Here is a 20,334-nt window from a genome sequence, read left to right on the forward strand (position 1 = left end):
AACATATTAGGAACTTGTTACTAAGTATTTAAGATTTGAAGATTTCTAGCATTATTTTAAAAGGTATTTTGGGGGGGGGATTGTATTCAAAGAATATAATTTGTATTCCTCGTGTATTTAGTATACCAAATACAGTGTATTAAAGTAAACTGTAATATTAAAATTCAGAATTACATTAATCCCAGGTACTTAAGCAATGTGTGTAGGCTCCAGGACAACGTCCAGGAGTTGGTTCTCTGCTCTCACTGTGTGGGGACCAGGGATCACATTTAGGTTTTTGGGCTTTGTGGCAGGTACTTTCACTACTGAACTATTTCCCTCCTTCTAGAGTTGTTAAATCTTAATGTTTCTATATTGTTTTGTGTATCTGTGTGTGTGTGTGTGTGTGTGTGTGTGTGTGTGTGTGTGTGTGTATGCGCACAAGCCCTCTCCTAACCTGTGCATGCCTCTTTGGAGGCCAGAGGTCGCTGTCAGGTATTTTCTGTTTTTCTCCAACTTAAGTTTTGGGACGGTCTCTCACTGAACCTAGGTCTCCTTGTTTTGGCTGGGCAGGCTGGACAGAAAGCCCTGGGATTTGCTTCCCTCAGTGTCAGGGTTTGCCCTGCTTTTTCATGTGGGTGCTGGGACTTTATCTACTGAGTCATCTCCCGAGCTCTGCTGTTTTGATAAGAAATTGTTATAAATCTAAGAGCAGATTTGCATGTACTGTTCATTCTAGTCTCAGTTCTCTTTCCAGATACTCTCTGCTGGGCATTTAGTGTTTATTGCTTCTTAGATGTTTCTCAAAACTTTCACCCACCTTTGTTTATATCTCTGGATGTACAAAGTATATACTTTTGTAAGGTTTCTAGAGTTTGTGCCACACTCTGTGATCACCAGTTTTATTTATTTATTTTGTATTATGTTCTTGGTTTACTGCTTGGTGTCTGTAGAGTTAACCTCGTTCCCTGGAATTTTCCTAGGCATTGAGCTCTATAATAGAATTGGTATGCATCAGGGTTTCCGCTGTGTATGTGCGCATGCTTATGTGCACACATGAATTTTTGTGGAAAAGAACTAAAATCTGTTTTCTGTTTGGTTGTTCATCTTTTTCCTTCTAAATGGGTTAAATTATTTATTTCTTTTGGATGTTCTTTTTTTGGATCTGTGTGTAGCAAACAGTATTATTTCCCAGTCAGTGTCTATGGACATAGACAAGTGCTGTTTTAATGAGATTGGATGAAAGGACCTTCTCAAAAAGTGTTTTGAGTCTTAAGAGATTTATCCAATCATATTTTATTCTATAAGTGGGTTAGTTATGCTTGTCACATAAAGTGTATAATTGCTCATTTAGTCAACATTGATTGTATGCCTTTTACTGTACTTATGATTTAAAGTCACCTATATTTTACATACCTACTTTAGGATGTATTTATAATAGAAAACATGTTTCATTATTTAACCACAATGAAACTTTCATAAATTCAATAAATTTCTTTTTTTTTTTTTTTTTTTTTTTGGTTCTTTTTTTTCGGAGCTGGGGACCGAACCCAGGGCCTTGCGCTTCCTAGGCAAGCGCTCTGCCACTGAGCTAAATCCCCAACCCCTAAATTTCTTAATTTATATTGCTAGCCCTAAATACCTGAGGCTGGGTAATGTCAGAGAGTTAGTTTGGCTCGTTATTTTTGTTAAGAGAGCCAAAGTCTTAATAACAATCTTCTTAGTTCTTTTGTTTATTATTTTCCTCAGAAAGAATTTAAATGATCATTTTGTATATGCTAGGTCCTGTAATCACTGAATATAAAATGATAAGTAAAACTGATTTCTTCTCTTCATGCCATTTCCATAATAGTTCATTGGGATTCGAGAGCAACAGAGGAAAACCTTATTTTTAATGGATTTGTTCTATTTGGCTTGCTCTCTCTCTCTCTCTCTCTCTCTCTCTCTGTGTGTGTGTGTGTGTGTGTGTGTGTGTGTGTGTGTGTTGTACCTGTATACAAGTTATTAATGTTAATGACATACATTGTATGCATTTGTAACTATATATGTTTATATTGGATTTAATATTAAAATCAACTTGATGACTGCTTATTTGTAGAGGAGACTAGAAATATAAAGAAATAATGGCTGAGCATAGTGTTTTAAACCCAGAACTTGAAAGGCAAAAGCCAGACTGGTCTGCATACCAAGTTCCTGTCAGGCAGTGCTACACAGTGAGAGCCTATTTTTAAATTAAAACAAAAGAAATTCAAAGAACCAGTGTGATAGTGCTGTAGGTAGAACAAGAAGGCATCATGTCAGAGGTAGAGCGGTGCTGGAGCAAGGGGAGCACCTCATCCTTCCCTGGCTGCCGGAATCCTTAAAGGATGGATGTCAGGAGCATTGGGTGGTTGGTTGCCCTGCTTAATGTGTGGTAAAGAGGGGGTCATAAAAGAAATAACAACAGATTGGTGAGAGGGCGGCAGCTCACTTGACTGAGGAGTTTGAACTTAGATTTTATTGTAATAAGGTATCACTTACGGTTATGGTGGAGTAGTATTTATTCCTTTGAAAGAGAACTCCATTGTCAGTGTGGGTAGTGTTTGGAGGCGAGGAAGGACTGGTGACGAGGAGCCCCACACAGTGCTTTGAGTGTTCCTTGCCATCTCTTTGCAGTGCTTCTACATCTGGCTGCCCAGTGCCTCCTATACTGTAATAGCCCTGGTGGATGTGAAGGTCGTCTGTTTTCAGCCCAGTCTTGTCTTAGTCACAGGATTTGTATTGTAGTAGAGAATTTAGACTACTTAACAGATCTTTCATTAAAAAAACAAAAACAAAAACAAAAACAAAAAAGTTTGTTTGGGCCTTGTTCCTTTTATAGGCATCTTAGTTCTCCTAACAGGCCTAATAAGCAAGCCCATCGTTTTAGGATTTCCTGAAATAGAGTGGGTTGCACATGGACTATGTCCTTGTTTATTAACCTTTCCTCAGTGAGTCTCCTTTATGACAGTTCCGACTGTTCATAGAGAGACCGTTTTAGAAATTGTGCGAAGCTTCTGTTCGTTTTGTATTCACTCCTTGTCCTTAGTTAAGAGTAAGAGTTGTTATCCTTCCAAAGTGGAGAGAAAGATACCCTGAAGCATATGCTGCCTCTCTTAGGAAACATTAGGTTGGCGAATAGAGACTGGAGAAGAGGAACAAGAAGGTAGTGTCGGTATCATAGGATTTTTCAGTGGTCTCTAAGTCGCTGAGCCTTAGACAATTACTGTCAACCAGGGTTGTGTTTGACCTATGTGTATGTGCACCATGTGGCTGGATAGGACACAAGTGTACATACACTTCCTAAGGCATGCCTGAAATTATGTACACTTAAAGGACACTAAAGAAAAAGTTCGCTGGACCAAAGAGCTTTATGTTTTACAGCTGCGTGACTTGGAACATATGTAAACTTACTATTAGTTTTCAGATTGAGGGTTTATCTATGTAATAAGTGTCTTTTTACTGATGTTATGGAGTTTGATCACTAGTGAGTATGCTGTTTGTTTTGAATGTTTTTACTTTAATGAATTTGGGTTTTAGGTTTTACTAATATAGTTAAATAATAAAATACAGTACTTTTGTTAATATATTCAGATTTGAAATCTGAGCCAGCTTATATAGCTATCATTTTTTTTCTTGATGTCTTGTGTAGTTTCAATTTAAAGCCTTTTTTTGTTGCTTTTTAAGATTTATTTATTTTATGTATGTGAGTACACTGTCGCTGTCTTCAGACACATCAGAAGAGGGCAAGGGATCCCATTACAGATGGTTGTGAGCCACCATGTGGTTGCTGGGAATTGAACTCAGGACCTCTGGAAGAGTAGTCAGTGCTCTTAACTGCTCTACCATCTCTTCAGCCCTGTAATTTAAATTTAAAAATGGCTGTTGTTAGTCCAATTATTGGGACTGGTATGTATGGTGTGCAAACTATTCACTAGACATCCCCAAGGATTGTTATTTGTATAGACTATGCGTATAGTATTGCAGCCTTATTAGTTATACTGACAATGTGGTTGTGGTCAAATTGAAAAAAATTGTTTTTTTCATTCAGGCACAACCAGTTGGAGAATGTGATTTTAATATTCGTCTACAGTGTATTGAACGTGAAATTATAAGTCCACGACATGAAAAAATGAAGACTGGGCTCATTGACAAAACACAAGAACCATTTAGTGTCAGACCTAAACAATTTTTTGACATCAATATTTCAAGAAAGGTAAAATTTACTTGTTTCTTTCATTGTGAATCCCAAGTTGCATTGCTTAGCTTGTGAGAGGAACGTGGATGACTACTCCTCTGTTGTCCTGTCTTTCCCAGGGCGACACCCAGGGTCTCCTCTTCAGCAGTGTTCTCAGTGTGGATATAACACCATGCTGGTTCCCTGTTCACTAGAATAGTTTGTGACTAGCACTGGTCCTTATTCTCATTTAAACAAACAAACAAACAAACAAACAAACAAACAGCTGCACTGTAAATGTAAGTCTTGGGGGTCTCTGTGCCTGCTCTTGCCTGTTTCAGCTCCTAAGTAAGTGACACAGAGAAGCTTGCCAGGTTCTGTGCTATTCTAACCCTCTAAGGCTGCCTGCCTTCCAGCCCACGTCCTTTACCTTCAATCTAAGTCTTGCTCTGGCTTGCTTTGCTCCATGTGTGTTCTCATAGAGACTCCTCCTGGACCCTCCACATGGCTTCTCCACACACATTGCTCCTCGGAGTCCTTCTTTACTCTCTCTCTCTCATTTGGGATCCCCTGACTTCCCCACCCTATCTATTCTGCTCAGCTAGTTGGCTGATCGATCGGCTCTTATATTGACTTATCAGGTGATGGAAAACAATTTTTTTTTAAAATATTTTATTTATTTATTATACATGAGTACACTGTAGCTGCCTTCAGACACACCAGAAGAGGGCATCAGATCTCATTACAGATGGTTGTGAGCCACCATGTGGTTGCTGGGATTTGAACTCAGGACCTCGGGAAGAACAGTCAGTGCTCTTAACCGCTGAGCCATCTCTCCAGCCCCCGGAAAACAATTTTTATCTGACATTGAGACTGGAGATGCTTGAGCATATCATCAGGACTGCAATCAGATGTCTGGGCATAGAAATCAGTATCTGAATACACAGTGCACAAAACCGTCCCCTAACACTGCAACACACATTGAGTCACTTAGAATAAATCTAGGAACAGGAGTGGGGGAGGGGATGTGGGAGGGAGTGTGGGAGGGGTTGAGGGAGGGATTGAGGGAGGGAGGGAAGAGGAAGGGGAAAGTGAAAAGGAAGGACTTAATCTAGCTCTATTAACAGCCTCGTGCTGTTGATTAATACAGTGAGGGTGTGATCTGTTCAGATTCACACACATAGTTAGAAACACTTTTCACACAGTAGTAAGAAACACACTGGAAATGTGCTTTGATTTGCTTTATGTAATTTCATCTGGGAGCTTACTGCTGAGTAAGCTCACCCCTCTAGTTCTTTCTGAATGTTGACTGGCCGGTTCAACTAGGCTGCTCTGGCTCTATCTCCTTTCCAAGCTGACTGGTTCAATCTGGCTTCTCTCAGCTTTTTACTGAATTTCTCTGCCTGGCCTTAAAGTGACTCTGTCAATTTGTTTCAATCTTCTGACTCCTTATTCTCTAGTTTAAATGCCCCGCTGACCTGCACTGAACTGCGTAACTCACAGATGAACTCGGTTCCATTGCACTGCACTCACTGCATGACTCCCAGCTGACCGACTCCCCCTGTGCTGCTCTTAAATATCTCTTTCCTGTCTGTTCTCTTGAGAGTTGGGTGTGTCCTATCTCTGACTCATTCTGTCAAATCTTTCTGTGATTCATCACTTTGTCTGCCCCTCAGTTAGATAACATTTTCTTTCTTTTTTCTTTTCCTTCTTTTTTTTTTTTTAAAGATTTATATATTTATTATATAGGAGTACATGGTAGCTGTCTTCAGACACACCAGAAGAGGGCATCAGATCTCATTACACGTGGTTGTGAGCCATCATGTGGTTGCTGGGATTTGAACTCAGGACCTCTGGAAGAGCAGTCAGTGTTCTTAACCACTGAGCCATCTTTCCAGCCCTAGACAACATTTTCAAACATCACTGCTTCCTTCTACAAACTATTTTCACCTAAGGTGAAATTACAGGTGTGTACTAAGAGCAGGTCAGTATTCCAGCCAGATCACAAAGTCTTTGGATGTTACCTTTCGCCAGAGCAGCAGTGTTGTTGCATTAAAATTCCTTTACAAGAGAGTTCTATAGTTCTACTTTTTCAGTTTGAAGGCTAATTTAAAATGGAATTATTTGAATAGATTAAATATGGTTGACAAAATTTTAAAAGAACACAGCAAAAAGTTTGACATATCTCTACTCATTTTTGCATTGAATCAGAAAAGTAGCAGCTCAGTTTTTACTGTATTTAGAACTCTGTTATAATATACAAACACATATACTATTCATAGATTCATAGTTTTGCCATGCCTAATCAAGAGATGATTCTTTATATACTATTTTGCATTTCTTGTTTCTTTTTTAATTTAATTTTTAGCCTGACAGCCTTATCTTGAGTCCTCTCACCCCATTATTGTTACACTTGGCCTTAATTCTTTTGTCAAATTGTATTTTCTTAGCTAATTTGTTTAATTTTTGAGACAGGGTTTCTCTATGTAGCCCTGGCTGGCCTGGAACTTGGTGTGTAGACCAGGCTGGCCTGGAACTCAGAGATACTTTTGCCTCTGCCTCCCGAATGCTGGGATTAAAGGCCTGAGCCATAACCTCCTAGGCTTCTTTTGTTTATTTTTGAGGCTGTATTTTAATTGTGAATTTTCTTCTCCCCCTTTCTCCCTCTGAACCATCTCCATACACCCTTTCCCCTCCTTCAAATTCATGAACTTACCCTTAATTGCTTGTTAGTGCATGCATGTATGTATTTGTGTATAACACATACATTCCCAGCTATAACCTGATGAGTCCATATAATGTTACTTCTGTGTATGTTCTCAAGGCCGACCATTTGGCACTGGACAACCAGTTGGTGTGCTCTTCCCTAGGGATGACCATCTCTCCCATCCCCAGGCTTACTCATTTGCCTGCAGTCCTTTGAATAGGGTTGAGGCCTTCTGCCTTCCTCCTCTCCCCATGCAGTTTGGCATGTTTATTGATAATCTTGTTTGGCTCACATTTGTACAGTTATATTGATTTGTGAGGCTTCTGATGTTACTAGGAAAGAGTCTCATCGTAAAGTCCCCGATCTTAGAAACTTTCTGCCCCTGCCCCCCCTTCTGCAATGTTTCCTGAGCCGTGTATGGCAGGAGTGTTTTGTAGATGTATTCACTGGGACTGGGCTCCATAATTTTGCATATTGTTTGGTTGTGGTTTTCTATAGATGTTAATTTTTGTGCAGAGAAGTTTCCTTTATGAGGGATGACGATCACACTTATCTGTGGATAAGGAGTGCTTAGATTGTTGTTAGGGATCATGCTGGGTATTGGTGGTTGTAGGAAGATTCTCCTTCAATAATTATGATTTCACTAGCACTGATTACTTAACTAGGTTTTTAGTACTTGGCATGGTATTCCTCTTGTTGAGCAGCTCTTAAGTCTAGTTGTTGGTTACTCCCAAGGTGTGCGTGCCATACTAGTGCACCCTTAGGGTTATCCTACCATGCTGGTCATCGATGTGGGTCACAGCTGCTGTGGGGCGGGGACTCTTGGTTGCCTGTCTCCTTTGGAAGCTTGCATGGCATCTTCTGGTACCATTAAAGCTAGTCCTCAGGGAGGGGACATGCAAATTAGTTCTATTCAGTGGCCTCTGGGCCCTGTTTATGAAGTGCATATTTCTTCAGCAATAGGGACTTGTCTTCCCTTCCTGGACTGTTACCAAGGGCAACAGCAGTAGGTCGTATGTTTTGGGAGTCTTCTTAACAGCACTGCATGGCCTTTATTCTTTATTTTTATAGTCTCAAAGATTGTCATTGTATCTATGTATCACCACTGAAGCATGTGTCTTATAGTCATAAATATTTAAACTTTTTAGTGTTTTGATAGGGATCGTTAACATTTTGAATATCTATGTCCAGTTTATAACTTTTTGAGTTCTTTGGGAGTTTCACACAGTGCATTTTGGTCATATTCAGTCCCATTCCGCAACTTCTGTCATATCTATCCCAGCCTTCCTAACTAACCAGCTTGGTTTGCTCTTTTTATTCACTTGGAGACCCTCACTCAGCGCATGGGGATGTGCTCTCTACCTCAGGTAGCCCAGTTAGATCCTGTCTCAGAATACCATGTAATTCTAGATTATGCCTATTTAACAGTCACAAAATTCTGTCTCCTGTGGAAATTGCTTTCAGAATTTTTACCTTTTCAGTTGATATTTACCAGATTTTTATAAGTTTTAATTGTAATGATGCATCCTTATGAAACAACCAGTGATGATAATGGAAAACCTATGTATGAATATAAATAGTTTACTTTAATGACATAGCTTAATTTTCATTGTTATACAGTAATAAACAAATCTTTTTTTTTTTTTTTTGAGAGAGGATAATGTGTTGGATTTGTGGGGAGCAAGAAAGATAATTTTTTCTATGACAGTTGGTTACAAGTTAGAGAAAAATTTAGCATGTAGGCAAAGTAAATGAACTCAACTGAAGTTAGACTTGGGAATGAAAAACATTAAAGATTAATATCTTTTAAAGATTAAAACCCAAGCTTCCATTTTGTGGGGATTGTTAAAAACTAAACTTTGAGTTTTAAGGGAGCATTGAGAGCTCATAAAAAGTCACCAGATATTGTATTGAGTCTCTTTAGAAAGTCAGTTGAAGCTGTGTGGGCTATTTGCTCCAGAAATATCCGATGAGTGTAGAATAAACCAGAATTGCAGGGTGAATGCAATTTATTCTTTTATTCTTTAAATATTCACACAGTATAATTTGCTATACTTTGGTGAGTTGACAGTGATAATATATATTCCCAGAAGCAGTGGAGATCCATTTCTACTTCACGTAGTCTTAAGGTACTATTTAAAAAATTATTTCTAAGAGTCTCCTTTCTATGTACTGTAACTTCACAGCTTCTATTTTGTTTCCATGTTTCAGATTTGAAGCACTATCTTTTCTGCTTATGCATTTATAATGATTTGGCTTCTAAGTGATTCGTAGACCTGTAAAGTATCATTTCAGAGAAAACCTTAAAATATTTGGTCTATGGAAAGTTGTATGCCTTCTGTTTTTAAAAAGAAATCAAATAAAATTATATTTAGTAAACAGATTCAAGTTTCATAAGTGAAAGCTATGCTCTGATTAATACTATCTGATATATTATGTCTACTGTTTTGTTTTTCTTCCAGTTATCTTTGAACCTTATCTAGAGGGTAAAGAAAGAGAAAATTAAAATATATCATTAATTGTCCTAGTTTTATTTATTTTGTTACTGTGATAAAATACCTTAACAAAAGCAACTTAGGGGAGAAAATGCTGGCTCATAATCCCAGGTTCCAGACTGTCCTAGCCAGTCCATTACACCCACAGCAATAACCCACAGAGAAGGGAATGCAAAGCTCCCCTCTCCTTTTCATCCACTCTAGGCTCAGCCCATGGGTGCTATTGCCCATGTCAGTTAACCTAAGTCAGAAGGTCTCTCACAGGCATGTCTAAACAGTTCCTCATTGAGACATTCTTTTTAGGATTCTAGATTGTATCTAATTGACATTTTAAATTTACTGTCATGGTAGCTTAGGGCAATTCACTGCTTACACCACAATAACATTTCTTCCTAGGTTTCCCAACTAAGTACTTATAAATTCATTGATTTGAAGTGCTTTAAAAATAACTTGAAAATTTAAGTAGAATTAGATTGACAGGAAGAAATAGCTCATTACACCATTACATTTAAATATTGGTGTTAAAGGTGAGGGGTATGAGGTCCCTCCCTCTGCCAGATTTAAGGAAAAATAGTGGTTATTGCTAATAATACCTTGAGACTTGACATGAAGTCCTCACTTCTCACGACTTTCTTGGCATATATTAAAATTGGTAGATTTAGTTTTCATTATCTAGATTTAATAATTAATGTTGTCAGGACCAAACCAATAAATGTAAAATGGGTATTTTTTTTTAATGGCAAGGAAACCAGATTTATAAATATGTTCCTAAGCCAAATTTAATGAGAAAAAAAGAATCATTAATAAAAGCTATTTGAGACAAATAAATATAGGTGTTAAAATTAAGGTATTATATAGGTTGAGGCGTATATTATCATGGTATCTCTAAAATCCCTTACTTGGTTTTTTAAAAATTTTTTATTAATTTCAAAGGTTATTCCCCTTCCCGGTTTCCTGTCCATAAGCCCCCATTCCCTCCCCTGCCCCTCCCCCATATGGTTATTCCCCCTATACATCCCCCTTATTTCCCTCCCCCATATTCCCCTGCCTTGGGGGTCCAACCTTGGCAAGACCAAGGTCTTCCCCTTCCACTGGTGTCCCAACAAGGATATTCTCTCCTACTCATGCAGTTGGAGCCCTGGGTCAGTCTGTGTAGAGTCTTTCAATAATGGTTTAGTCCCTGGAAGCTCTGGTTGGTTGGCATTGTTGTTTATATGGTTGCAAGCTCCTTCAACTCTTTTAATACTTCCTCTAATTTCCCCCAAGGGAGTCCTATTCTCAGTTCGGTGATTTGCTGCTAGCATTGACTGTATTGGACATGCTCTGGATGTGTCTCTCAGGAGACATCTATATCTGGTCCCTTTCAGCATGCAGTTTTTTAGCTTCATCAATCTTAATCTAGTTTTGGTGGCTGTATATATATGGGCCACATGTGTCAGACTCTGAATGGCCATTCCTTGAGTCGCTGCTCTAAACTTTGCTTCCATATCCCCTCCTATGAATATTTTCCCCCCTTTTAAGAAGGAGTGGGAGCATCTGTATTTTGGTCATCCTTCTTCTTGAGCTTCCTGTGGTCTGTAGATTGCATCTTGGGTAATTTGAACTTTTTGACTAATATCCACTTATCAATGAGTGCATACCAAGTGTGTTTTTCTGTGATTGAGTAACCTCAGGATGATATTCTCCAGTTCATTCCATTTGCCTGTGAATTTCATGAAGTCATTGTTTTTGATAGCTGAGTAGTACTCCATTGTGTAGATGTACCACATTTTTTTAATCCATTCCTCTGTTGAAGGGCATCTGAGTTCTTTCCAGCCTCTGGCTATTATAAATAAGGCTGCGATGAACATAGTGTAGCACGTGTCTTTTTTATATGTTGGGGCATCTTTTGGGTATATGCCCAAGAGACGTATAGCTGGATCCTCAGGCAGTTCAATGTCCAATTTTCTGAGGAACCTCCAGACTGATTTCCAGAATGGTTGTACCAGTTTGCAATCCCATCAACAATGGAGGAGTGTTCCTCTTTCTCCACATCCTCACCAGCATCTGCTGTCACCTGAGTTTTTGATCTTAGCCATTCTGACTGGTGTGAGGTGGAATCTCAGGGTTGTTTTGATTTGCATTTCCCTGATGACTAAGGATGTTGAACATTCCTTTAGGTGCTTTTTGGACACTTGATAATCCTCAGCTGAGAATGTTTTGTTTATCTCTGTACCCCATTTTTAATAGGGTGATTTGGCTCTCTGGACTCTAACTTCTTGAGTTCTTTGTATATTTTGGATATTAGCCTTCTATCAGATGTAGGGTTGGTAAATATCTTTTCCCAATCTGTTGGTTGCTGTTTTGTCCTAATGACAGTGTCTTTTGCTTTACAAAAGCTTTGCAGTTTTATGAGGTCCCATTTGTCAATTCTTGATTGTCGGCGCCAGCACCGACCTGGTACCGAGAATCGGGCGAAAGCCTACGGGATGAAAGAAACACACACACACACACACAGAGGTTATCGTGTCAAGCCAGGAGAGGAAGAGAGAGAGAGAGAGAGAGAGAGAGAGAGAGAGAGAGAGAGAGAGAGAGAGAGAGAGAGAGAGAGAGGAATAGTGAGAGTCTCCTGTAGCTTTATTCACCACTTATATACCCAAGTCTCCAGGTAGAAAATAACTGGGAAGCACAGTGGGAAACCCTGGCTCCTGACTACCTGGCTCGTGACTTCGGTAACAAAAGACCAACTACGAGACCTGAATTAATTAGGGAGAAATCCCAGAAGACCAGCCTAAATCTCAAGGATAAAGGCTGAGGAAGTAAAAGGCAGAAGTAAATTGACCACCACCCAGGTGTGGTCCAGGTGTGTCAGTTCCACATGCATCAGCTGGGCTCAGCAGAGGTCATGCAGTGGAGACACTGGGTGTTACTACTTGGTCTTTTCTTCCTGTGCCGTAAATACATGGGAGAGGCCTCTGTCCAACAATCCCATGACTTCTTAACTGTGGCCATGCAGTTACAAAGCAGCCAGGCCCAAATCCAATATGGCACTACACTTGATCTTAGAGCATAGGCCATTGGTGTTTTGTTCAGGAAATTTTCCCAGTGCCCATGTGTTCAAGATTCTTCCCCACTTTTTCTTCTATTAGTTTGAGTGTATCTGGTTTGATGTGGAGGTCCTTGATCCACTTGGACTTAAGCTTTGTACAGGGCAATAAGAATGGATCGATTTGCATTCTTCTACATGCTGACCTCCAGTTGAACCAGCACCATTTGTTGAAAATGCTATCTTTCTTCCATTGGATGATTTTGGCTCCTTTGTCAAAGATCAAGTGACTATAGCTGTGTGGGTTCATTTCTGGGTCTTCAATTCTGTTCCAGTGATCTACCTGCCCATCTCTGTACCAATACCATGCAGTTTTTATAGCTATTGCTCTGTAATACTGCTTGAAGTCTTGAAGTCGGGGATGGTGATTTCCCCCAGAAGTTCTTTTATTGTTGACTATAGTTTTCGCTATCCTGGGTTTTTTGTTATTCCAAATGAATTTGCAAATTGCTCTTTCTATCTCTATAAAGAATTGAGTAGGAATTTTGATGGGGATTGCATTGAATTTGTAGATTGCTTTTGGCAAAATAGCCATCTTTTCTATATTAATCCTGCCAATCTATGAGCATGGAAGATCTTTCCATCTTCTGAGATCTTCCTCAATTTCTTTCTTCAGAGATTTGAAGTTCTTGTCATACGGATCTTTCCCTTCCATGGTTAAAGTCACACCAAGATATTTTATGTTATTTGGGACTATTGTGAAAGGTGTCATTTCCTTAATTTCTCTCTCAGCCTGTTTATCCTTTGAGTAGAGGAAGGCTATTGATTTGTTTGAGTTACTTTTATACCTCGACAGTTTGCTGAAGTTGTTTATCAGGTTAAGTAGTTCTCTGGTGGAACTTTTGGGGTCGCGTAAGTACACTATCATATCATCTGCAAGTAGTGATATTTTGATTTCTTCCCTTCCAATTTGTATCCCTTTGACCTCCTTTTGTTGTCTGATTGCTCTGGCTAGGACTTCAAGTACTATATTGAATAAGTAGGGAGAGAGTGGGCAGCCTTGTCTAGTCCCTGATCTTACTGGGATTGCTTCAAGTTTCTCTCCATTTAGTTTGATGTTAGCTTCTGGTTTGCTGTGTATTGCTTTTAACTATGTTTAGGTATGGGCCTTGAATTCCTGATCTTTCCAGAACTTTTATAATGAAGGGGTGTTGAATTTTGTCAAATGCTTTCTCAGCATCTAATGAAATGACCATGTGGTTCTTTGAATTTTTTATATAGTGGATTACATTGATGGATTTTTGTATATTAAACCATCCCTGTCTCCCTGGGATGAAGCCTATTTGATCATGATGGATGATTGTTTTGATGTGTTCTTGGATTCAGTTTGCAAAACTTTTATTGAGCATTTTTGTGGCAATATTCATAAGGGAAATTGGTCTGAACTTACTTGGTTTTTAATTATTGGTAGGGAGTCAGGAAATACTCATGTAAGAATACTGAATGAAAAAATATTTTTATTTTGATTTAAAAATATTATTATTAGTGTGTGTGTATGATGCATGTATGTGTGCATGTTTGTTATATGTGTGATACATGTGTGTTTGCATGTGCTGTATAGTGCTTGTATATGTGTGATGTGTGTGTGTTTGTGTGTGTGTGTGTGTGTGTGTGTGTGTGTGTGTGTGTGTGTGTGTACATGTTGTGAATTGTCTGTGGAAGTCAGCAGTTAGCTTTAAGAGGTAGGTTCTTGCTTCCCAACTTTACAAGACTTCTGGTGTTTTCCTCAGTGTGAGTTTGTTGTTTCACCCACTGAGCCATATCACTAGTCCTAATTTATCTGTTAATCATCTAGGAAATTAAAGCTTAATGTGCTTTACATTGGAGTATCATCCTAACTCATGAGTAGGTTTCACTTAATTATAGGTAAGGAGAGAGGGAGTCGTTTTATTTAGGAATATAATGACAAATAAAATTCTAAAAGTAGTTGTAAATCATGCCTTACGTTTACATTTTTAGAAGACTGTGATCTGAACTTGGAGAAGTTCTTGGCTCCTCAGACTGGTACTTTTCATGGAGACTGCCTGACTTTCAAAGACTACCCATCTTTGGTGACTGTATCTTCATTCTGTTGGTTTGACCTGTCTTTTCCAGTTTGAAATTTTTGTCAGGTGACTTTATTTTATTAAAAAAATCTATCTATATGATATTTATAGTTATACATTATATCCTGTCTGTCCATCTACATATTATGTATCTCTTGACAGTCTCATGTGAAGACTAGGCTGGCCCTCAGTTCCTCTGTAGCTGAGGATGATCTTGAACTTCGGATCTAGGATTCGTAGGTATGGGTGAGCACACCTGGCTACATGTTGGGAGAGCCAAGCCTTCCTCTTGCTGGAGCCTCCACTCACTGAGGCACATCAGTGATGCTCTCTGCGACTTGATACTGTCACTTTGGAAACTTATTCCTGGCTATTATTCCTACTCTCAGGTTTAAAATTCAAAACCTTTTGTTTTCTGGTCATAACCTGGACTTTAAAAAACTGCTGAGACATTTTAAAGAAATAATCACTTTTTGTTTGCTTGCTTTTTTCAATCATCCTGTGAGCTGCACAACTGTTTTCTTTAATGATTTGTTATCATGGGCTAGCCTTGAAGTTACTCTGAAGCCTAGGCTTCTCAAACTTGTCATCCTCCTACGCCAGCATCCCAAGTGGAGTATACATCCCAAGCTGGGACTACAAGTGTGTCTCTCTCTGGTGTCCTCCTCTTCCTCCTCCCTGTCGTGTGACAAAACTTCCCCTGGGGAGACACAACACATGTCTCTTCACCCCAGATAGGGATCCTACATCAGACCAAAGTATGGAAACCTGCAAAGTCTAACTTAATGAACCAGTAAGTTTTATTGGGGTTACTCATAGAGATATGGGTGAGGGGCCACTTACAGGAGCAGAAGTGATACAAACAGCGTCACTAAATCCCACTCCAACGTAGATGGTGGCTCACCAGAGCTGGGAGACTAGAGCACTCTGCACACCTTTAGGCGTCTCGGCAGGTTGGGGAGTGTCATTCCAAGTGATCAGGTTACTTTAAACCTCTTCAGGCAGGTTGGCTGCTTCCTGCTTGTTCCCGGCTGCTGGCCAGGTCTCAGTCTTTGTAGCTCTTCTTCCTCTCAGAGCGTTCCTTGCAGCTTAGTTTCCTTTTGTCTGACGGGGATTTTGGCTTTCATTGCTTATTGAGGCAAGGCAGGGCTAATGAATCTGGTCAGTTTCTGGGACTTCTCAAACTTTGTTCTTTACCGTCCTGCTTAAGGCATCTCCTACAGGATGGAATGTTTCAATCTGCAAGAAACTGTTATACAGCATTTGCCTTCTTTATTTCTAATTTGGATATTTAATTTACCAAATTTTTCTCACAGTGTGATCTATCAAATAACATCCTACCATGGTTTTGTTCTTACTCAGTTCTAAATGCTCTAAAGTGTTTTTGATTTCTTTGTCCATAGATTCTTAGAAGCTTATTATTTAGGTTCTGAACATCAGACAGCTTTCCGTGTGGTAGCATGGGGATTACCAAAACTTTATAGTTACTTTTGTTTTAACCTTTCCCACCATGTATAAATATTTAGGATCCGCCAGCCAGTCAGTATGTCTACCTAGTGTTAATCAGTGTGAAAGTGAATTTCATTTTTTCTCTCTAAGATGTTGTGTGTAGTCAGCAAAATCGCACGGTTGTTTCTCAGCGCTCAGCATGAGTGTAAGTAGGTATCTGGCTCGTGGTACTTCAGTGGTTATTTTCATTTTCATTTATAAGAAGTCAAAGATTTTAATACATAGTAAACTTTTATTTAGGTAAAATTTCTTCCTCATCTGTGTCCCTTAACCCTGGGAGTGAATTGAAGAGAAATGTATGAATTTTTGTCCTAAAGTTTGGCCAAAGTGCATAGTAATGGTTCTCAGAATCTGAGTTTACCACCTCTGCTCACTTGCTGATGTGTGTGGGCGAGGGGGGTGGGGGGGGCAAAACAGAAACGGAATTTTAAGAACATTACTCTGCCATCTTACTATCATGAACTATTTAGTCTGGTCACAGTATGTGCATCTGCAGTATTGTACAGCCATCACAGCTGTCTGCCTCCAGGACCTTCATCTGTCTGAATGGAAACCCAGCTGGGTGTGGAGAGCGCTCCTGTGACCCCAGCCAGCACTGTGGCAGGGAGGCAGGACAAGGCAGGCAATAGAAGTTTGAGGTCAGCCTGGGCCACTTGAGACCCTGCCTCAGAAAACCAAGACCAACAGCAAAAGGAAACAGAATCCTGAAACGTGAAACACTGCTATGTGTTGTCTCAGTCCTTAGGTGATCTGTCTCTGAATAGAACAAAAGACTTTATATTCACCTTAAAGGAAGGAGGCGTGTTCAAACTCTCATATGCACTGCTTTCACGTTAGAGAAGCTGTACAGCCTTTGGAGAATGAGGAGCCAGGGAAGATGAAGTCACAGAGTTTATCTAGTGTTTCCACCTCTTTCCTGGTTCTCAGTTCTTAAATGTTATAGGATATTTCATAAATCTTAGCAAGAAGTTAAAGTAACTTTTAAATGATCATTTATTTCTAAAGAATATCTTTTTATTTTATAGCTTCTGGAAGGAAATTTTGCCAAAGAAGTCAGCCATGAAATGGATGGACTTATTTTTCAGCCGATTGGAGTAAGTTCATGCATATATGCATGTGTCTGTATGTATGCATATGCATATCTGTGTGCTTGTAAATATTTTCATTATTAATTTTAAAGGAAATTACCTTTTCAATATTTTCTTATTCATATGGAATATATATTGATTTATATTTCTTTGTTAGAAATCTACAAATAACATTAAATAATGCTTATTTCCTCCAGTGGGTTGCTATACATTTACATATAGTATCTGTAAAACTTAAGTTTGCAGTAGTTGGTGGAAATTGAAGTGGTTATTGAAGAAGAAAGTGAAGAAAAGTTAATTTCTTTTTGAGTCCTTATTGCATGTGGCCCTTGACCATGTTGTTGGTCAGAGCACACCTTTGGAGTGAGCCGGGATGTGAGTCACTGTAATCTCTCCCAGCTCCTCAGCACTGATGTTGGCTCGCACAGTCCTTGGTGTGACACTGTTTAGTCACAGTGGAGAATGTTGAGTTCTTCTCTTGTTCTCTACTTGATAACTGAGACTGCTAGTAAAGTCCCATTTTGTTTACCACTTGATAACCAGTGCTGTATACAGCCATATTTTTTAAAGCATGTTACATGGAATTGAGTCCGTAACATTTAGGTAATGGCCTGAAATACAAGCATTGAATAGAAACTTGGGATGGGATCTAGCAACTTGTGTTTTAACATGGTGTTGAAATGTTCTCTGAACGTCCAAGTATAAGAACTACTGTAGGAGTTATGCCCAATGTTGAACACCCTCCCATTTACTGCATTTTAATGTTCCTTCCCTCTGTCCTTAGAAATTAGGTTTGAATTGCCAAGGAGTTACAGAGGCATCACATTAGGTAACTGGAGCACAGAAAAGGAACACTAGGCAAATAGTACTAGATTATATGTGCTGCAAATATATAGTAAAGCCTTTAATGAATATTTAGATACAGTATGCTATGTTTTCCAAGCTCCCTTGTTAAGTAGAGGAGGAAAAAAAATCTTCCCTTCTGAAATTGAAGGAGGAAGAAATGAAGTAAGCTAGAAGCCAGGGACAACAATAGCAGAGAATACTCTTAGGAAGATGGAGTTTGGGTCTTTGAGTTGCATTATTTTCCAGGTTTAGTCTTCTAGGATAAAGGAAGTAGTCTAAATATGACAGGAAAACCAGAAAACTTTGGTGTTTGAACTTCATAGTTCAGACCTATATAGATATGAGATGTGGGTAAGTGAGAAATGGCTACAGAGGAGTCTGTTTTGGTTTGCATGTGGACTGTGTCCTCCCGGCTCATGTACCTGAACACTTGGCTCCCTGGCTGGTAGACTGAGTGACGTAGCCTGACCAGTGGTCTGTTGCTTTGTCTCCAGCTTTAGATATTCTATTAGGCTCCTAGGGGTTTAAAGCATAGGAGCCTGGGTCCTGTCACTCTGCACTTCTCTAGGTGTAGTATTTGTATACTACCCTCCTTCCCAATTAGGGATTTCATTTTTTTCAGTGTCCTTTCTTCTTGTAGTAGACATTGGTCTTCCTCTGATGGTTGACTACTTGTCTTCTGGTCTGCTTCTTACCTATTGCACCAGACTGGCTTATTTATCTGGGTTTTCTCTTAGGCCTGCCATAATGTCCGAGTATGTCTCTTATCCTTCTGGTTCTCAATTGGTTCTCTGTTAAACACTTTTTGGGCTACCTATATAACCTGGGACCTATCTTTAGCTTGAAATTCCTCTAACTTTTGTAACTTTCTAATACCTGGGGCCAACTGGGTGACAAAGGCAATGTTGAACCTATTTTCTGGTGCTTCTGGCTCTATTGGGCATATATGCATGGTAAACTTCTAGAAGATGCTCTAGGAAAACAGCAGGATGCTCTGAGGTCTCCTGTGTAACTTTACGTGTGAACTTCCACACTGCTGCTTGGAACCCAGCTAGAAAGTCCAGCAGTAGGCTCCTAGTATTCTCTTTCAGTGTTAGGATCCCAGTGGGGTTGGTTGGATGGAAACATGCTTTAAATGCAATAAGTATTACTAGCTAAGAGATCCTCCTTCTGGTCCCAGGACTGCTTTTTTAGCGTCCCTTTCTTCTCATGTGAACAGGGTGACCAGTAACTTGTCAATCATCTCAGTGGGCTGCTGGGTATAGAAAACAGTCTTGAGAGAGATGAGAAATGGGGTCCTAGGACCTACAGTTTCACTGGTCTAGAGGGGGTCATATACCATAAATGGGGGTAGAGGCTTCTAACTGGGATCCTTTGGCTCAAAAGGAATGAGTCTAGAGGGCCTGCTGGAGGAGAATAATGAGGTCTAGGTTGAATGGGGCTAATCAAAGGGATCAGGAACGGTAGCTGAGGCATCTGCTGGATTCAGGGGAAGGGCATAATTGTAGCCCTTGTGGATCATGTGGAGGAGACACAAACTTGGGGGAGACCTTTTTAGGGGAAGAAGATGAAGAGACCTCTAGGGCCCAGACTTGTGATGGGATTATTCCAGAACCATAGTGTGGGGTAGTTCCTCCTCCTCTGGGTCACTGGATAGAATTTTTGTTGCTTTTCCCCCTGGGGTTTACTACCAAAACTTTGGTACCAGCTTTAAGCTAACCTATGGAGGGGGTTGTTGCAAACATCTAGGGAGGAAAACTGATCCATGGTGGTCAGGTTTTCCTATGACCACTAGTCCATACTGCTCATTATCCGTCTTTATAGTATTTGCTCATAGATACCATTCAATATCAAAAGAAGGCTGCTTTAATTCACAAAGGGTCAACAGGTATTCTTTTGAAAAATCAACTTTTTTATTTTTTCCTTCCATGTTATATGCCTCCTAGAAACAGTGGTGGAAATACTCCAAAGGAGTGGGCTGTTTAGAAGCAGTGCTGCTTATAATTTCACTTTCTGGATCTTAATTCACAATGACAAGTAACACACTTGATCAGATGAGACAGATAGGACAGGAACAAACAAAAGCAATAAGACAAATGAGGGCCGGCCACCTTTGGAGGTAAAAGAGCAGGTGACTCACTGAACAAAGTTTAGACAGGAATGTCAGAGGGGCCTGGACCACTGCAAGCACTAACTTCTTCTCTCTTGGAATCCTGGAACATGTCATGTTCTACACCCTCTAGGGGGAAGCCCAAGCCGAGACCTGAGTGTTGGAGCTCCAGCTGTTGCAGGGGTAGTGACCGTAAAGACACTCAGCATGACCAAGGCTCTGATTGAGAGTAGCATTAAGCTGCTGATGTCTGCAGATTAGCTTCAAATGCATCT

General features: G+C 39.7%; 1 protein-coding gene across 20 annotated transcripts in view; it reads left to right on the top strand.

Annotated features, from left to right (window-relative positions):
- Rngtt (RNA guanylyltransferase and 5'-phosphatase) overlaps positions 1–20,334 on the top strand; it is a 213,557-nt gene that overhangs the window by 57,599 nt on the left and 135,624 nt on the right. For all 20 annotated transcript variants that reach the window (XR_015619687.1, XR_015619690.1, XR_015619686.1 and 17 more), the window contains 2 exon segments: positions 4,049–4,213; positions 17,041–17,109. Coding sequence is in view for 10 of the 20 variants with exons in the window: in XM_087548855.1 (XP_087404981.1) it covers positions 4,049–4,213; positions 17,041–17,109 (234 nt within the window). In the remaining 10 variants the exon portion in view is untranslated.

This window comes from Rattus norvegicus, chromosome 5 (assembly GCF_021556685.1).
Source record: "Rattus norvegicus strain SHRSP/BbbUtx chromosome 5, alternate assembly SHRSP_T2T, whole genome shotgun sequence".
NCBI lineage: Eukaryota > Metazoa > Chordata > Mammalia > Rodentia > Muridae > Rattus > Rattus norvegicus.